We start from the raw sequence: 19,971 nt of genomic DNA, 5'->3' as shown, positions 1-19,971 counted from the left end.
GATTCAGAGCTTTGTGTAATATTGTATACAATTGTAAAACAAATGTATAAGGCTTTTCAATTTAGTCCAATATTTTTGTGAGAAACAAAGTAACACATAAAATAGAATGGTGAGGAGGTTTTAGTTTTAAAGGCAGAAGGCAAAAGATCTTCAGATGGTTACACTTTGGACACTCCAGGTCAAAATTAAATTCATAGTTAAAAAGTTAATTTCTGGTATGCACACAAAGTCACACTCAGTTTAACATGTGAGCAACCAGTGCTCTGTAGGGAGAAAATGTTCTGGAATACTGTGTGGGTGTTCCCACTCTGCAGCAAGGCTGTGCAAAGAGTGAAGTCATGCACTCCTTGCTATGAGAGATCTCTGTAGTATCCTTCTAAATTTTAGAAGCAACACTGGAAATCTAAATATTAATTCCCCACCTTAAAGCTATCCCACCTCACAGAATGCACACTCTGTTCTCAATATTGGATTTTTTTTAAAAAAGCACTGTCATTGGTGGTGTCTTGATTCAATTACTTGGTTAAAGTTTCTGAAGCAAAGATCAGAAGTTAATGTGACTTTAAACGGTCAGGTCTCGCACTGAACAATACAACAACACTGCAAATTTTGCTCCAAGGTCTTCCTACAGTCAGATTTACATTTACAAAAAAAAAGACGATTAACTTCATGTTGGAAAACAGAATCTGGTATGTCCAGGAAGTGGTTCTGTTTGTAAGCCACTTGTTTGACTGTCAGCCACAGACAATGCTACCAGCAAATGTGTCTGATAAGTTGAGAAGAAAAAAAAACCCATATGGCTCCAAAAACTGCCCAAAAACCATCTCTAACCTGGCAAACACTCTGAGGTATTTTCAATTCTTACTCTATCTAGTATGTTTAACCACCACTATTGAAACAGAACAGTAAGTAGTTAAATATACCTTTTAACATTTCGTTATTTCATCATCTTTTGGAAATTTTCAATACCAATGCATTTTTATTTAGATACCATCTTATTTATTTAGCATTTTATACAGAGGTCTACTACATCTGGAACATACTTATAAAGCATTCACTAGATTTATTCAAACCTAAGATGAAATAGGAACAAAAACCACATTATATTAAAGAATGTGTTACAGGTTGGATAGTGCATCTTGATTAAACATTAAATTTTCTTTTCTAAAAATAATATACTGTAATCATACTTTAATTGCACTGCATAAAGCAAAGTCCAACCATCCATAGTCTAACTGCTTCTTCCAATTCAGGGTTAAAGTGGAGCCAAAGTCACTTGGCAAGCAATGGCAGTCCATCACAGGGTACATACAGACATGCACACGTATTATTATTAACGTAACATTGTGGGAGGAAACCAGAGCACATGGAGGAAACTCAAGAGAACAAGGCAGGACATACAAACTGCACACAGATATCACTCCGGATATCAGAACTCAGGGCCCCGGCATTGCTCATCACTGCAAATACGTTTCATCCAAAGTAAAGTCATATTTGCCAAAAATATTTGTAAAAAATATTTGTCAAAAATAACTGAATTCCAGAAACCACAGGGGTCACGTTATTCACATTTCCAAGCATTCCATTAATAAAATTTAACAAAACAAAATCTACTGCAACATTTTGCTCTCTGGAAGTAAAAGGGATTCCCCTGGAACTTCTGTATATAGAGGCCTCTGAAGAATTCCTGTTTCCCTGGAGTATAAAAGAAGTAACATCCAGAAGACATCATGGGACATCATGCTTCAGCATCATTGAGCTGCTCAAGGTGGGGGATGACGATAAAAGAATAAAAAATCTGAATCTGCCACTCTTCACTGCAGTGTCTATTACTAAGGTATTTATGGTACAGTGGTAGCCCTGGAAGGGGAAGGATGATCTTGCCACTGTGCAAACTGGAATCTTCAGGATACAGTGTTGAACACTACAGTACAGTTACTGTACCTGCATGAATATGGCATTCATGTCGAGGTTGCAAAGAAGAATCCTTTTCTGAAGTCAAATCTACATCTAAATGTCCATCTCAATCTCTAGACCTCAATCCAATTAAACATTTGTTGTTTGAACTCAAGAAGGCAGTTCCCTAATGGAAACCAAACGGAAGGGCCAAGAGCAATTCTACCTGGATGAATGGTCAAAACTTCCCCCTCAGAAGCGCTTGAACCTCACAACACACTACAGGACATGTCTAGTCAGTGTAATTCATGCCAGAGGACGATTTTCAAAATACTAACTACAGGGGTGTGAATAAATGTGCCCCTTGTGTTTTATAGAAATGGAATTAATTATGACTTTGCTCAACACAATATTATAAAGATTACATAATAATATGTTAAGAATTGTTAAGTAAAATACATTATGGAATGTGCAAATATTTCTGATTTTGTTCCATTTTCATCTGGGATATGAATAAATGTTTGTCCACAGTTGTGCTGCTATGACTCTTCACATCAACAGCATTATATAGGTATTACAACTGCAGGTAAAAATAACCTCATTGAAATTGTATGAGTCTTTTATTGCTTTTTATTTTCTATTTTCATTGGTGTTTGGACACTTGCACACAGATCTACAACATGAGCCTAAAAATCACATTTTCTTTTCATTTGTCCTCGGACAAATGTCAAAGGATTGCACTGATGGATAGTTTCTGTTAGGTAGTACTGGATTGTACTGGAGGTCCCCAAGTTACCCAGAGTGTCTTTGTGTTCTGTTCTGGTGCAGAACCTGTCTGAGAATGAAAACCATGACTTCAAAACTGAAAGATATTATGCAAAAGAGGTGTGTGGAACATAATGAAATCCCCTCCCCCCTCTTCCATCCTCTCAAATCCTTAAGTATCCAGCCTTGTAAAATGAAAGGACCACTTCTTTTCCACTTCAGATTACTAAGCAATACATTAGTCTGGACCAGAAGAAAGCCAGCGCTGTGCTTCATTCACAGAACCCACAGATCATGATGACCAGACTCACAATGGCAGCTTCCCCACACTGTTCCTCAAAGTGTCTGAGCTAGCCTCCCTGAAGGACCTACCCGCACAGTGCAGCTGTCTGAACCCCATGTCAGTCTCCTTGAAGACTCAGATTGTCTAGTGGTTTTACTATAGACAGTTAATACTGCTAGAGGCGAATGCACAACCATCAAAGACTGAGATTGATCATTTATTTCACTTCATCACATCATCTAAACAAAATAACACACAGCTATCACTCTGTAAAGAATAATACCGGCTGTACTGTACATACAAATTATATTATAACCATGAAATGTTATGATGTTCTATCACAACATAACTCCAACATTCATTTGAAAATTAAAACCCAAGTTTCAAACTTAAAACTTTAGCTTACGTATTTATTTGGTCGAGGTTTACAAACTGTAAACACCTATACATTAAAAATAATACTTTATACTGTCGGGAAATTACTGCTTTGAAAATAGAGGATCAAAAACCAGTTTTGTACTTAAACTAAATTAGGTACATGTCCTCGTGTACGTAAATGCGTTAATCATTTGGGATTTCATTTGAATGGAATTAAGCGTTAGAAATGCATTCAAGCTTCTCAGTCGCATTCTGTTAAACATGTATAGATAATCTTATCCTGATTGTAATTACCTTCATCGGCCTTATTAACAAGTCTGTGATTAAATCAAACTAGCGGACTATCACAAAGCTTCACGAAGACGTAACCTGTAAAAGCTATCCAGCAAAACACATGCATTCGTATTTATCTACCTGCCTCGCAGACCTTTTATCTTTTCACGCGAAATGAAACTTTACTCACCTCTAAAAGCAAAAACTACTTTCTCTGAAACCAGAGGCTACTATCTGCGTCCTTCCATTGAAACGAAATTAAGCAACCTTTTTCACTCTTTCTCCGTTTTTAATCTGACAGCACAACAATAAAAAAGAGGCATCCGAAAATCCCTGGGCCACTGCTTACTAGGCAAGTGTCTCAAAAATACAACGGTGCTTTCGACAGCGACTAAACTGAGAGCGACTAAACACATTATGCTCATCCCAGTTTAGGTTCGCTTTGCTGCTGAATACCAGCCAATGAGCAGGCGGTCCACATAGAGTGGGTGGGATTCGTCAGAGCCATAACAGAACACAGGAGATACTGTATGTTTAGTGCTGAGGGGGTGTAGTGAGTTGTACGAGACGGGTCCTGTTTATGTCGTAAACGATTTAAACAGCTGTTTGTCGTGACATTTCAAAGTCTTCAGACAGACCTGCTGCATTTGATAATTCCTACATCTCAAACTTGTACTTGCGTTGTACTTTTACTCTCTGAGTTGAGGTGAATACATGCCATTAACTTATGTCCATGGACACATTTAGCCAATTTCCGCCTGGAATTTCCTCCCCCTTAAACAGTTTTTATATCTCTGCAGCAGAACATAGCAGGAGCCTGGTTCAGGTCTTAAATTGAAGCCAGGTGGATGCTGCACATTGGTGGTGGTGGAGGGGAGTCCCCATTACCTGTAAAGCGCTTTGAGTGGAGTGTCCAGAAAAGGGCTATATAAGTGTAAGCAATTATTATTATTAAAGCAGAGTTAATTTAAGCAAAGACACACACACCAAACAGACACAGACACACAATTTAATTTAAATTGTGTATTTAAATTAAAGGATACAAAATTATTTTTGGTCTCCGTGACAATACTCCGGTATAAATGTAAAAAAAAAAAACGTCTACAGTATTTGAGTTTGTACAACACACACAATTTTCTTATGGTCATTTTTGTAACATTTCTGTCAGTGCAAATTGTTTCTCTATAAATCATATATTCTATTACAAACCAAGAAATTTTAATCTGCCTGATGTCTCTATGCACCTAGAGAACCATAAAAGGCTGATTTCTGTTACTCTTTATCTCCAAATGATTGCAAAAATTATTGCAAAGCAGAATTGGCTGCAGCAACATTAACTTTCATATATGGCAGAACTCTTTACAGCAGCAACAACAACAAAACAATACAGGGTTGATGGAGAGCTGGAGCCGATCCTGACAACCAACGACCACTAGGCAAGGTACACCCTGGAAGGGATGCCAGTCTATTGCAGGACACATAGAACCACAAACACACACACAAGGGCCAATTTTTTACAGAAGACTATTATCAGTATGTCTTTTGATCTGGATGGAAACTGAAGCATCTGGAGGAGTTTTTTTTAAGGCCATTTTGAGTCAAACCCCTGAATTGCAGAGGGTGCTTTAAAATATTCACCTCAAGTCAGAATTTATCTTGTAATTACTACTGCCATCAGCATCCAGAATCATGTACCAGAAACATACAGTAAATGAACTGAGACAAAAAATAGTGGAAATATTTTCCATTATTATTAAATGTGCCACTGTCACAAAGAGTATGTACTGTAATTATTACCTGAATTCAGAGCAGGTTAATTATTTTTTGTTGGTGATTTTGCCATGATTATTTCCACAACATGAACATATTTTCAAAATAATACATATTCCTGGAAAATAAAAATCTAATATTTTAAAGTCTTAATTATGAAATAGTATAGACAAACTACATTACTACCAACCTGTACAATCCTATTATTTAATGCAACACTTTATATTTATAATCTGTTACTGTATCTGTCGAGAAGGATCTTTTTTTGCCTTTCAGTTTCCATGCTAATAAGTACTAAAACATAATATGAGGGAGGATAAAAGAATGGGAAGCCTTTGATCAATTTCTGTGACCTTTAGTTATTTGCTCGCCATCTTGTCACCATCTATGTGCCAATAGGTGCCCCAGTTGTGTTTTGGTATTGTCATTTTCCCAGTACATTTTAGACAATTTTGTAATTAGTGTCTTTTATTACCTTGTTAATCAGTGATTTTGAAAGCAAGACAGTGAAACAGAAACATTAAAATGATGAGTAATCAATCTATGAAGTCTGTTTTTACCTCCTAGTCCCTTTTAGAAACCTACTGTATGTACTGTAGTTTGCTTGGTCTACTGTAAGTATGCTCAAACTAAAGCTGCATTTTCTCCTGAATGCAGAAATGTTTTACTGAAGCTCCCCCAGAAGGAATTGATTGAACAGAATGTCAATGACCATGTGATCTATAAATGAGCCCACGTGAAGCTGAGAGAAAAACTGGTCTGGAAAGAAGCCTCCAACAAAAATATTGTGATGTTCAATAGGGGGTCAAAACTATCACTACTTCAAAAAGTGCAGATCTTTCTTTAAGATGATTAAAGTAATGATTACATGGTCTTCCTGCACAGAAGGTAATAATAAACTAAATGAGTGCACTGGAAACCTAGTAGTATAACTCTTTTGTAAGAATAATTTTTCTGAGAAAACTACTCCCAAAATAAACCAGTCACAGATTAATAAATTCGAATTAAGCTTATTGTGTCATCATTATTTTTACATCCATGTCCTTGTAATTTCATCTCTCCATTGTTTGACATAGAACCTCATGATGGAAAAATGTGAGATTTAGAGGTCTGATTACAGCTAAAAAATGTACTTGATGTTTGGTGGAGAATGAGAATGCAATTTAGCTCACACTTAATTGCATTCATTTGAATAAATTGCTGTTAGGAAAGAAGTACTAGTAGATTACCTTTTGCTAGAGTAAAAGCTGAGACAACATGGCCAGATGCTTTTTCACGCTTCAATCATTTTTTGAACCTTGCTATACCTGCTATACCTCTGTTGAAAGAATTCAAATATCAGGGCTGTTTACTTTTCCTGTATTTATAAGTGATCTCCCATTTCTGATTATTTTTAATTTGTTTTTTGCATATGGCTGTTTTGTTCTGTTTTTTTAAATAAAAAAAATATTAAAAGAAAAATGAGCTACTTAAAAGTAGGTCATAAACTGCAAACACTCCTGTAGAAGGAACAAAAACATATTGTAGTATGTGCAGGTTTTTGGATGAACACAAGGCTTTTATCCTTGAGGTAAACTGAATAGATCTCAAAAGGTAACAAGTCACTTAATTACAGGAACAAAATATGGTGTGACAGAACAGCCCTGATATTTGAATTCTTTCAACAGAGGTATAGCAGGTATAGCAAGGTGCCTGTCAGCCTTTGGATTAATTTTTAACTGTCCAGAACATGGATTCCTTTATAACACCCCAAAATTCACCCTGCTGAGTTCCTTTACCTATAATATACTGTAACTGACTTGGCATATCATGTTCCCTAGATTAATCTGATATGGTGTAGGACAAATTAGGAAGTCATACTTGCATGTGTCAGGGGTTACTGCCTTTGTGGGGACACTTTCTCAGATTCAGTCCCCCAAATTCATATAAATGCCTTCCCCACATTCTTCTTCCAGGAAGGCTAACTGGACTTGGAGTGGAAAGTTGTTGAGGATCCCAGGATTCCCTGGACTCTTGAATAAAACAATGACACTGACAATTCAATTGTTTACATGGTGAACATATTACTGTACTTATGCACCTTTACTGTGGGATTTCATGGCTTTTTCTGTATGTTCCTATGGTTTCAGAATGTCATCACTGTGTTTACCATAATCGACCAGTGTAAACTATGCTGTCATGGTGCTCAGTCATTACAGCTGAAGACCTCTGAAGGTTTTGAATACTTGAATGAGGTCCCCTTGTAGTCATACACAACATTCCTTTTTCTTCATTTTATTTGTTAATTGTATGTTCTGACATTGTATTTTTTATTCCTTCCCCAGCATCAAAAAGACTTTCTAATAAGCATTCTCTCCAAGTTCGGTGTTTCCATTCTATATTTATGCATGTTTTATGGTACTTTTACCTCTATGCAACACCCTGAACATGTCGACATTAAATGTCTTCTTCCATATATTTATTCAGTCGTAATATAGTCTAAATAGAAATGGTCCTAATATAATACAGAAAACCATCTTAAAAACATGGTAAAGTTGAAACATTATGGTAAATATCCTATGGTATGTATGGAATGAAAAAATGTTCTTAAGGGTTTCCTCAATGGACATGCAACAACATTTTTATTTCTGTTCCATATGTGTTCTAGTTTAATTTTTTGTTTATTATCTTATTCCTAAAGAAGATCAAATCATAAGCAATATACAGTAAGTGCATATATTTCCTGGTGACTTAATGTCTCAGATGTCTCAGCTGTAATCTGTGTAAATGCAATATGTGGAAGACTCAGTTACACTGATAAGCACTATTAAAAGATCAATATATGAACAAAATAACAAAAATAAAATCATGTTCAGTTATAATACAAATCTGGAAATACAGCCTCAGGAAGAGCATAACACAGCTGAGAATAAGTTATGAAGGGCAGAACTGCAGACAAGTATGGTGCCTCATCATGGGACACACTGCAAACCAGAATACAGTGAACTGAGCAGTCAGGGTGGAGTGCAATAAATCTGTAAGCCTTTGCAGTATTATTCAGCTGGATCATTTGGGACCTTGTTAATTTTATAATTAGTTCCAATATTTACATTATGACAATCAGGGAGGCCAAAACAGAAGTGTTGTGTTTTCAGGACATAGATCTAGTTAAAAATCGAGAAGCTGAAATTTGAGCATACTAAAGACTGTTGTTAGTATGCTTAGGGATGTCAGGAAGCAGTGCACTACAGTAACCTAATCCACAGAACACCACAGTATGAATCAGTTTCTCAGTATCTTACTGGATCATAGACAGGCAAATTATCACATTATCAGAGTACCTGACCTAACCTCCAAACCTTCTATGACCATGCTAAAGAAATATATCTTACATAAATTGTATGAAGGCTTCAGTAGCATAATTTATGTCTCATCATTATTAAACTTTAAATAGTTGTTGAATCTAAATTTTTATATTTGATTTACAACTTGTTAGAACAAACACCTAGATCAGTGTCAGACTTTGTATGTAACTACATCCGAGTGTCACCATCATAAGGTTGGAAGTTAATACTGTGGCAACAAATTATCTGTGCAAGTAATAAAATGTAGGTGCAGTATCAAAGAGGTGCTAGAACTGAGCCTTGTGGGACAAGAGTAACCAAAGAGGTGTCAGAGGCTTTATGTCCTTTTGTCACAAATTTGCTATTTATCAGACAGATAGGACCTCATCCGACTAAGAACAATCACAGAGATAACAGCTCAGGCCTCTTATTGATTTAGAAGGATTGTATGATTGTAAGTATGTCTTAGGCAGTGCAAAGACAGTTAAACAAGATTAGATCATGTACCTGTTAGCAATTATGAATGCCGAAAATAAGGACCCTGTGCAGGGCTCAAGTAGGCTTATTCTCTGAGCAATAGCAGGCAGTCCAAATAGAAAAGGATACCAAAAAAGAAACAAGTCCTTATATCCTAAATCCAAAGGGGAGGAGATAGCCAAGACCAGGTAGAGACAATATAGCAAGGCAACCAATCCAAAAACACAAAGGCAGAAACGTGGTCAGAATCTAGCGAGAGTCAGAAAGTAAGGAAGAGAACAAGCTTTTGAAGGAGGGTACGCGCACTAGGGAGCTCCAGGGAGAATCTGAAATAGTAAGCGATGGTAAGGGAAAAGAGGGGTTTAAGCAGTAACGGGAGTGAAAGGCGAAAGGAAGATTAGTTGCGGCATGAGCGCCTGTTTAAATGGGTGCATGTTGGAATGTGAAGCATTTGTGAGAGCATGTTGTAACGAACAGTTCTTTCCGGACCCTATGCGGACGACACAGTCCGACGGAGTGGGGAAACACTAGGGAAACGTCATGCAGGAAAACGGGGCTGAAGACAGGGGGGCGTGTCCAAGGTGCGCTAGTGCACGGGGGAGGTGTGGCCGAGGCAAACAATCCGAGAGTAGTCCTTAGGGAAAATCCAAAAACACACGAGAAAGTCCAAAACCAGAAGATCCATCAGAACAAAGAATTAAAAACCACGAAGGCCGGGTCGGAACCGGCGGACGGGGAACAGGAACGGGAACCGAGGTTAAAACCTTAACGGGACCAGGCGCTTCCTGGTCCCGGACTCGCACGATATGGAAATCAGAGCAGAGCCCGGAAGAGCGTCAGCGCCTGGCTTTTAAGGTGGGCAGGGAATAGGGCGCAGGTGCATGGAATAAAGTCTTGAGTGATAGGGCTGGAGCACCCTTAAGGAGGGGGAACTAATATCGTGACACATGTGGAATGCGTGTCAGTGTGAGTGCATGTGGAATGCCTGACAGTACCTGAGTCTGAAGCCATAAAGAAATTTGTCACCTTCACAAGAGGATTTAAGTACAGTAGACACGCGTTTTATACAGTAGATAGGTTCCTGCCATAGCGCGTATACCCAAAAGCAGAACATCCCCCTTCGACCCCTTCGATCAAAAAAGGTTAAACTAGAGCTTCACAAAACCTTTTTCAGAACCGAAAAAAAAGGTAATTTAATCAAACTATGCTTGTGCGCCGTGTAGTCGCAAGGAACCACAGTGTAAGTCAATATTTACATTTGAGTCCTGCGTCATATTTAATCGTTTTTTACCAACAAAACCACAAAACCTGTTATCAATCAAAAAAGGACAACTGGAGCTTTAACAAACCGTTTTCTGAACTGAAAAACACCAAGGCAATCAATCACAAAGACACTTTTAATCTGATGATGCATTTCCAAACTTCCAAGGTGTATTGATAGGGTAATCAATAAGCCAGCAAAACATGACCGCAAAAGCAAAAACCAGCAAAAAAAAGAAAATATCCCATGTTTTTACCTTATTCTGAAGCACGATATATATCCACAAAAGGCTAGACTAACCCACCTCCAGACCTGGAGGAAACTGAACATTATTGGCTTTGAAACAGATATTTGAAACTTGACCACCAGAAATAAGATTATCTGATTGGTAAAAAATGCTTCATTCATTGTATTTTCAGCCATTCAGAGCCCTTAGGGGGTGAGACTTCCTCTAGAAGCCTCATGCTGCATTCTACCTGCCTTCTAGCTGTCAATCATTGATTCAGAGGGGGTAATCAATCAGTTTCTTATCAGTGGTCCTTTTTTCACACCAGAAGGCAACTCTGAGTTTTTATTTCGATGTCTAACAGTAGAAAAAGGCTCTCTAGCCATGTCTAAAGGTTTTTATAGCAATTTGCAATGGCTTTTATTGTTATTGCTTTCAATATTTTTTATGATTTATTTTGGGATGCGAGAAATTTCATTCCAGGTCCAGTCTTCACAAAACATTATGTAGATTTTTTTTCAAATTGATCAGTTTGTCCCAGATTTTTATCCAAGCTAGTAGACATCTAGGACAAGGCCTACACAGCCTTTTCAGCTACCTGACAGGTCTAGAATTCTAAAATTCTAAAACCTCTGAAGACCAAAACAAAATTTCCACCTGCTGTTTTTCATATTTTTGTCTGCTGAGTGGACACATTCTGAAATAAAAGAAATATGACTATTCACACTCAAAGCCAGGGGTGTTAGCTTCAATTTAAGACCTGAACCAGGCTCTTGCTATGTTCTGCTGCAGAGATATAACAAAATGTTCAAGGGGAGGAAATTCCAGGCAGACAATGGCTAAAAATATTTAATCAAATCAATTAGTACATGTTATCTGAGAAAAGTCACCATAACAAAAACAACCAATACTGCAGCTCTGTGGCTTGCATCCTAGAAGGCTGATACTTAACATCAGCATGAACCTAAACGCGCCGATGCCTTGGATGACTATTTCAGCCCTGAAAACAAACCCTTCTTGTCACCACTTTCCTTTTTTTAACCATTAATCACTTTCATGAGGGCCATTCCACTGAAATGTTGTATGTTTGACTCGTTAGCAGGCCCAGCAGCAGATTATGTTTCTTAGAAACAACCTAATTCATGTCAAGATCACCACAATAAATGGATTTGTGAAACTGGATCTTGGTTTTGCCTACTATTCATACAGGTTCCAGCATTTGTTATAGACCCTGCTTTTTACAGGGCTTCAGCTAACAAGGGTGTTCATTCCTGAAAAAACTCCCTCCTGAAGACAGATTCTTGTCAAGCAGTAGTGGTCTTTCCTTTCAAACTTGCAGACAATGTAACAGTAATTCACAACATGAAATGCTGATACATGCTGTTATTAGTGAGGCACTGGAATTTAAAACGAAATTTAAAAATAGGTTTAAATATATGAGAGGCAGGTGGAAGGCCTTTAAAAGAAAATATCTAATTGCTGAAGCATAATTCCCAGCCTTCCTCAAACAATTGTCTTTTAGTTGCTTATTGGAAAATGTTAATCACAGTAATAATAATAATAATAATAATAATAATAATAATAATAATAATAATAATAATAATAATAATAATAATATTTATTATTATTATTATTATTATTATTATTATTATTATTATTATTACTACTTACACTTATATAGCACTTTTATGGACACTCCACTCAAAGAGCTTTACAGGTAATGGGGACTCCCCTCCACCAACAATGTGCAACATCCACCTGGATGATGCGACAGCAGCCATAGCGCACCAGAACGCTCACCACACATCAGCTATCAGTGGGTAGGAGAGCAGAGTAATGAAGCCAATTCATAGATGGGGATTATTAGGAGGCCATGATTGGTAAGGGCCAATGGGAAATTTGGCATGGACACCAGGGTTACACCCCTACTCTTTTCAAGAAACACCCTGGGATTTTTAATGACCACAGAGAGTCAGGACCTCGGAAAAACGGCGCCTGTTTACAGTATAGTGTCCCCGTCACTATACTGGGGCATTAGGACCCACATGGACCACAGCACCCACTAACACCTCTTCCAAAAGCAACCTTAGTTTTTCTCAGGAGGTCTCCCATCCAGGTACTGATCAGGCTCACACCTGCTTAGTTCTGAGTTGCAAAGTTATATGGCTGCTGGCAAAATGTTAATGCAAAATGTTGCACTAAGAACAGCTCCCCAGTGCAGTGATCTCAGAAATCTATGATGCTGTCAAACTGAATTTTGAGTTGCTTGGAAATCTCCCATTTGGTTAATAGAGGATGTTTTAATTAAAAAAGCTTTCAATATAAAATCTATTCAGTATAAGGTCTAAGTATGAGCCAATAATGTCCATTGTGTTGTTTCCATCAGCACACATATATTCCAGGAATATAGTTTATTTTTGTGATTTTTTTTGTTTCATTTTCATAAGAGTTTTGGTGTTCATTTTTAAATTGCTTAAACTAAAGAGAGACTGGTGTTTTGGGATTGATTTCTAATACATATATTTAATTGTCAGTTGTTTGTTTTTGGGAAAAATGACTTTAGATTTCACAGAAACTGAGAGTGCTCTGAGTGTGCCCTCAGGCTTGTCCCAAATCTACTGTAATTCAGAGCTTTCAGGCACCTTGTCTGGCAGTATACCTAGCTGTAGTCATATGCTTCAAGTCAGTTCCACTTCTCAGGAAACAGTCTAAAAAAGACTAACACAGTTTCTTATTAGGTTATTGGGAACAGGTCCCTCAAGACCATGTGCCTTTGAGTCAGAGACGGAAGTTAAAGAAGGATTGAAAAGAAAAAATAATTAGAAAACAGATTTGCTTTCCAGCTTTTCTGGAGTATTGTTTTACCGTCACGATCGTCATTCCTTCTCTTAAGGGCACTCTGACCCTTTGTATTTTAGTTCATTAAGTGCAACCGCCCCCTGTTTAGTCTGCCACTATTTAAGCCTGGCGCTCCCGCTATTCCTGGCTCAGCATTGGAAGATGGACGCCCGGAAGCCCGCCTACCAGCGGGTCCAGGAGAGACCTGACGACACAGGCTTCCTCCCGACGTCCTGACCATCTGCTCGGAGCCCGTGGCCTCGTTACCCTGTTTTTACTCCTTGTTCCTGTTCCGGATTTTAACTTTGTCTGTCACGGATGGATCCCCCAGTTCCTGGACTCTGGACTTCGCCCTGGAATCCCCCTTTGGAGTGTCTGGATTTGTTTGCCTTCGCCACACCCCCCGAGCACCGGATCACCGCCGTCATTCCCCCCCCGTCTGCAAACACATCCTGATCCTCTACATCTTTTCCCTGTTGTCCTTCTCCACTTACTACCAGATTATACCGTCTGCACAGGGTCCTGAACTACGCTTCACATTTACATTTAAGTGTTGATTATCTATTAAATTATAACATGATACCATTTCAGACATTCAGTGTGTATTGGGAGCCTGTTTCTAGAAACAAGACTATTCATTCAAATGTGCAATAAACATCTACTTATTTTCAAACCGCTGTACCACTGTCACCCATGATAAACATTATTTGTTAAAATAATGTTATCAGTTCAAATATTTTCAGTGACAATGTTTAAGTGTCTAATCATCCGAATGTTAGGTTAGTTTACAAAATGCACAAAAACGTTTTCGGTGAATTATGCAATAAAAGATAAAGATGGCAATATTTATATATATTCTTCTTATTCATAGCATAAATATTAATGTGCATTGAGACATGCACATAAAACAGTTCTGCAAAGTAAATAAACATATATTTAAAACGGTAATACCTGAAAGGAAAGAATAATCATGGTAATTGTTTTTACAGCCCTTTTCTGTAACTCTAAGAAGCTTTTATAAGTCCCTGTGCTGTTGAATCTTCATTCTTTTCTGTCATCTGTGTCTTTCCAAACCATCTCATCCACTTTTTCACAACTCAGACAATTTCTCTCATTTAAGAAAGCAAATACAAGGTCAACCATCGGTGGCTGTGCTCCTCCAAAAGAGTGACTGTTTTGAGACATGGGACTCAGTGTGAATACTGTTAGTGCCTTTGGGTATTTAGACATGAAGAGATCTTACTGTGCACAATGAATTGAATAACCACGAGTGTGGCAGGTGACTCCAGGAGTGTGGCAGGATTCAGTGAACTTCAATGCAAGCATGGTGACAGATTACATCCATAGACTATGAAATGGATGTACAATCCTATTTTTTGGGAGCCAGAGAAAAATGCAGCACCACTGCATGCTCACAAGGAAATAATTGTGCCCCACTGACAGACAAACTGACATCTTGTTTAAATCCAGCAGACAGCTGTGGTGAGAAACACACTTTGTCTACACAGTGGCATGTGTCCCCTTTACATTTTTTAAATGGTAGATAAGAGTTTAAAGGGGACAACGAGGGAAAAGGAGATCTGTTTGGGGAAATGAGGCTCAACCAAACAATTTTCAATACTTCTATTACATGTGTGAGGTGAAGTGAGATTTTGGTTTACATTTTCCAACTCGGTGCTTAAAAAACACAACAACAAATAAACAATACTGGGAGAGACTAACCTGGTTGTGTACAATCAAATGGTCTTAGCATAAACCTTGATTGATTCTCGACAGCCCCAGAGACCTGGAACATGTCTCTGGGAGCCTTTGGATGTCTACATTTCATGTATTTGTCTTTAAAGCTGGTTGGAAGAACAATATCTTTTAGTTTATCAGGCCATGACAATTCAATGTGCTCTGGTGCAATACTAGATAGGTTAATTGGTGTCTCTAAATTGCCCCTATGTTAGTACGTGTGTTTTTGACATGCAGTGATATCCCGACGTGTTCTGTGCTTCTGTGATATGCCCCAGTTTGGCTTTAAACTCACCAGGAAGTGGCATTCTGATGATAGATAGATACTGTATATGAGCTTGTTCCTTTAGGACATTTGAGCTTTTTTTAAGTTTGTCTACAGTACACTAATAAAACAGACAAGCTGTTTTCATATAAAGAGGATAGTGTTTATTTGCTTATGTAATAATAATTGTTTACACCTATATAACTGTTTTTTGGACACTCCAATCAAAGTGCTTTACAGGTAATGAGGACTCCCCTTCACCACCACCAATGTGAAGCACCCAACCTGGATGATGCGACGGCAGCCATAGTGCACACAACACATCAGCTATCAGTAGGGAGGAGAACAGAACGATGAAGCCAATTCATAGATGAGGATTACTAGGAAGCCATGAATTGTAAGGGCCAGGGGGAAATTTGGCCAGGATGTCGCGATACCCTTACACTTTTTGAGAAATGCCCTGGGATTTTTAGTGACCACAGAGAGTCAGGACCTCAGTTTTACATCTCATTTGAAGGTCAGTGCCTTTTTACAGTATAGTCTTCCCGTCACTGTACTGGGACATTAGGACCCACACAGACCGCAGGGTGAGCACCTAACACCTCTTCCAGTAGCACCCTTAGCTTATCCAGAAGGTCTTCCATCCAGGTACCGACCAGGCTCACACCTACTTACTGTAGCTTCAGTGGGTTGCCAGTTGTGAGCTGCAGGGTGATATAGCTGCTGGCAAAGGAGGAAGTGCTTGCCAGCCATATTAATGTATAATATATGCTAATATATTTGCACATTTCAAAATTAATAACACCATTTCTTTACTTCATGATATGTTTTAAAAATAGAGCATTTGATAAGCTCCTGTATTTGATTTTTCAAAAGAGCATCTCTCCTACTATGACTAAACTGATTTGAGAGTTTTTCCTTTTATATTTCCTCTTTGTGGTGAAGCAGCTGAGCTACACCCAGGTCTTAACAATTTATTTTTAAACTCATCTTGCTTCTTCCGATTCACAGTAAACAGCTGATAAGTCAAGAAGCCTGTTGCATGTGATCACTGCCAAAGACCATAATTAAGGAAGAGATCTGAAGGTGTCAAAAGACTGAGATGCTAACACATCCACACGTTAGCTAGTTATTTTCTTAAATAATCTTTTAAAAGTACAGTGTATCCTGTGTCTTTAGTTTCAGTGCGGGTTGCTTTTCCTATTGCACACATTCTTTGTGAGATGCTGTCATTTTTCCAACAAGTACTGGTCCATCGCCATGGTGGTCCATCACCCATCCAGAAAAATATACAAAACATTGCCAAATGTTTTACAACACTGTAGGTAAAGAGGAAGCAGGGAACTGTGCTAATGCAGTTTTGCCAGTTCATCTCAGAAATTAAGGAAAGCTATAGTCCAAGAAAGCCTGATACCTAATCCAGGAACCACAATTCAAGAAACTCCTCTAACGACAGCCACTTTCACATGAGACATTTCTTTCCACCTTACTACACACACAATACAAACTTATCTACTAGTCACGGACTGTTTTTATATTATCTCACACTGAAACTCTCTGTGAGTGCACAGATTCTCCTCCTCCCCCACACTTTGTTTGTGGTAGCAGCACTTAAAAGTCCATTTAAAAGATTGTCGCCACTCAAACACACTAGGCATTGGTAAGTTACTCTGAGAGCAGGGGCACCTCAAAGGGTGAGGCAAGGGTCATAGAATGTAATGTAATACTATAACATGGCTAAGCCTACTGTATGCTTCTGTCAGGATCAAACAGCATGTCTTCCCTGCTCTGATTCCAGTTTGCATTTCCCAATGATCTTGGCTTTAGAAGTCAAGGCAGAATCATTAAGGAGGAAAAAATTCTTTGAAAATAATATAAAAAATAACAGGTACATCAACAACATACCAAGCAACAAACATCAAAGAACATTTTTATTGCAGGAAACTGTAGATGAACATCACTAAGGAAACATGGAGACTCTTGAATCAACCTCTCGGCAGAGGATGGTCTAGACAAAAATGAACATTACAAGTGTCTGGATGAAAACCAGACTTGTTTTAAGAGCATGACATCAGTTTTTGGGGGAATAATATTCTGTATATTATAATACCATAAATAGATTTATGCAAGAGCAACCACTATATATATATTTACTGCATAAGCTGAGATGGTAGTTTTATATTATAGGCCTTGTTACAACATGTTCAAGTAGGCAGCTGCATCAACATGCATAAGCTGCAAAGGAACAGGTAAAGGTTTATTCCATGCTGAAAGAAAAAGAAAGACGCACAACGTTTCAGCTGTGGAGCCTTCTTCAGGTTTCAGCATAGAATAAACCTTTACCTGTTGCCTTGTTACAACATGGCTATTTGAGAAACAGCAGCAGAAATGCAAAGTAGCTTTACATATTTACACTGGTAAACTGCTATGAGCTTCTTTATCCTAGTAGAGAGGTTTTTATTAAAAAAAGCATTGATGATTTTCCAGATGACTTGAGGTCCATATGAAAAGTTAATGCACTAACATAATGTGACATTTTCCCTCTAGCTATGTTTTGTACAAACTATGTTCTGTCATATGAAACTTTAAACATAACCATTCATTTTAAGTCTCCCATTCCATTATACAAATCTAGGCTATGTAAACCTAAAGACTATTTTTGATATGGTCTTTCAAATCTGCATAGCTCTTTTGTGTAGCTATTATGCAACTGCTGTGCAAATTGTGACACCATGACTGTGCACCTCCGAAGAATGTAAGAGTGTGTCTTAATAGGTAAAAGTCCATGATAAAGGTCAGTAATACATTTTCTCGTATTAAAATCGTGGTGTTTATGTAAAATGCCCAAGCTTTAGAAACCTAATCCATAGTACTTGTTGAGACCTAGACCACAACTGAAGGCTTCAAATGTAATAAATCCAACACTGTCTTAAAAAAGGTGATTATGTCCAATAGTAAATCAGCCTGGGAATTGAGATTTGTGCATTATAGAAATGTTCTAAACTACTAAAATGTAGCTAAAACTACAAGCTTCTTTGGAGCTGTATAGGCATGCAGAATCTTACAAACTACAGTAGAGAGGAATCTTAAATTGAAAACTGAAAACCTGTAAACTGAAAACCTTAAATCTCAGAGCAAAGAAATTGACTTAATAAAACCTGGACTTCTTGGAAAAATCATGACATACCAATGGAGCAAACAAAATAGGTCAGATGGCCTAGTGTATATATCCTTCCTCACAGTTTTATTTTTGTAAAGCACAATGAAAAAACAAACCACAGAAATTCCTTCTGTACCATGGTTTCTTGGTTTAGAAATGTGTGGGTTATAAAGGAACACCCCCACAAAAAAAAACAAAGCTTTATTATTTCTGTAAAGTGTAAAAAAACAAAATACCAATGACAAAAATCAATAATTGTGGCTTTATGCTCAGACTAAATGTGTGCTTTTCAAGACAAAAATGAAATTCAGCACTGTGCAATCTAGCTGTCTGATAAATCAGTCCACATGCAATATGGGAGTGTGGTATTGTCTAAGCAACACATTAATTATCAATAAATAATAATCCTAATAAAAACAAGAATGAATAAATAATACAAATAATTTACTGTTGTTAGATAAAAACCTACCATAGTGCTACCATAGCAGCACCTATTTTCTTAGCTTTTATCCTGGACCTTCTAACAAGAAAATCTCTCATTTACACCCATAAAGGGCTCAACTTCAAGCAGCGCTGTCTGCATGACCTGCAATGCATTAGTGCACATAGACAATGCCATACTTTCCCTCTATTTAGTAACAATTCTCTTTAGTTAGGCTAAAATACCTTCAAAGAAGACGTCCTCAGATTCCTCCAGCATCAGGGCATTTAGGTCATCTTCAGTGATCTCTGTCATTATGACCACTTTTTGTCAATTTGCTGTTTCTGAGCTGCTCACTGTACTGTTAAATTTAATCAGTGTTGCCCAATTCCTCCAGGCAATTTCTTGAGATAATATGCACTGCCTCTCAGTTTCTGCCTGAGTGAAATGAAAAGCTGCACAGTGCTTTCTTCACTTTGTGAAAAAAAAAGTGCAACTTCCACCACCCTAACTGTTTCCCCACTAATATACAAGTTTCATAACCTCTTTGTGAGAAAGAGAGCGATAAGCGTCTCCAGATTCACCCTGCCTAGCTGTGTGTGGAGGAGTGGATACAACCACCAGCGGCTTTCAAGGGTGTCATGTTCTTCTTAATGTTACACTAGCACAGGATTGTTCCATTTCTAGAGATATAACATCTTATCATTAGAGTATGATCTTACCAGCCAGAAAAAAAGGAAGGAGTACCCACATGGTAAATAAACAGTTTTTTTAATCCCTTTTACAAAGGATTATAAGAAACAGTCCAACAAAATAAACTACAGTTCATTTCAGTTGTGAACAAGGGACAGGGGATAGATGTGAAAGTGAATGATGTACAGTATAAATTAGGGATGAT

The 19,971-nt window shown here is 37.9% G+C and overlaps 1 protein-coding gene across 7 annotated transcripts in view; it reads right to left on the bottom strand.

Annotated features, from left to right (window-relative positions):
- The window catches only part of ripor2 (RHO family interacting cell polarization regulator 2), a 124,647-nt gene that overhangs the window by 54,605 nt on the left and 50,071 nt on the right, over positions 1-19,971 (bottom strand). Inside the window, exon 1 of one of the 7 annotated variants that reach the window (XM_088601531.1) lies at positions 19,319-19,663. The exons of 5 other annotated variants lie outside the window; for them this stretch is intronic. In XM_088601531.1, the coding sequence (XP_088457657.1) occupies positions 19,319-19,388 (70 nt within the window). In that variant the 5' untranslated portion in view covers positions 19,389-19,663. Of the gene's footprint in view, positions 1-3,785; positions 4,023-19,318; positions 19,664-19,971 lie in introns of those variants that run through there. One more of the 7 variants, XM_088601533.1, reaches the window with a different exon arrangement.

Source organism: Lepisosteus platostomus, chromosome 12, assembly GCF_059453375.1.
Source record: "Lepisosteus platostomus isolate fLepPlt1 chromosome 12, fLepPlt1.hap1, whole genome shotgun sequence".
Taxonomy (NCBI): domain Eukaryota; kingdom Metazoa; phylum Chordata; class Actinopteri; order Semionotiformes; family Lepisosteidae; genus Lepisosteus; species Lepisosteus platostomus.
Note: the sequence above shows the minus strand (reverse complement) of the source record. Positions and strands in the feature narration are given on the sequence as shown.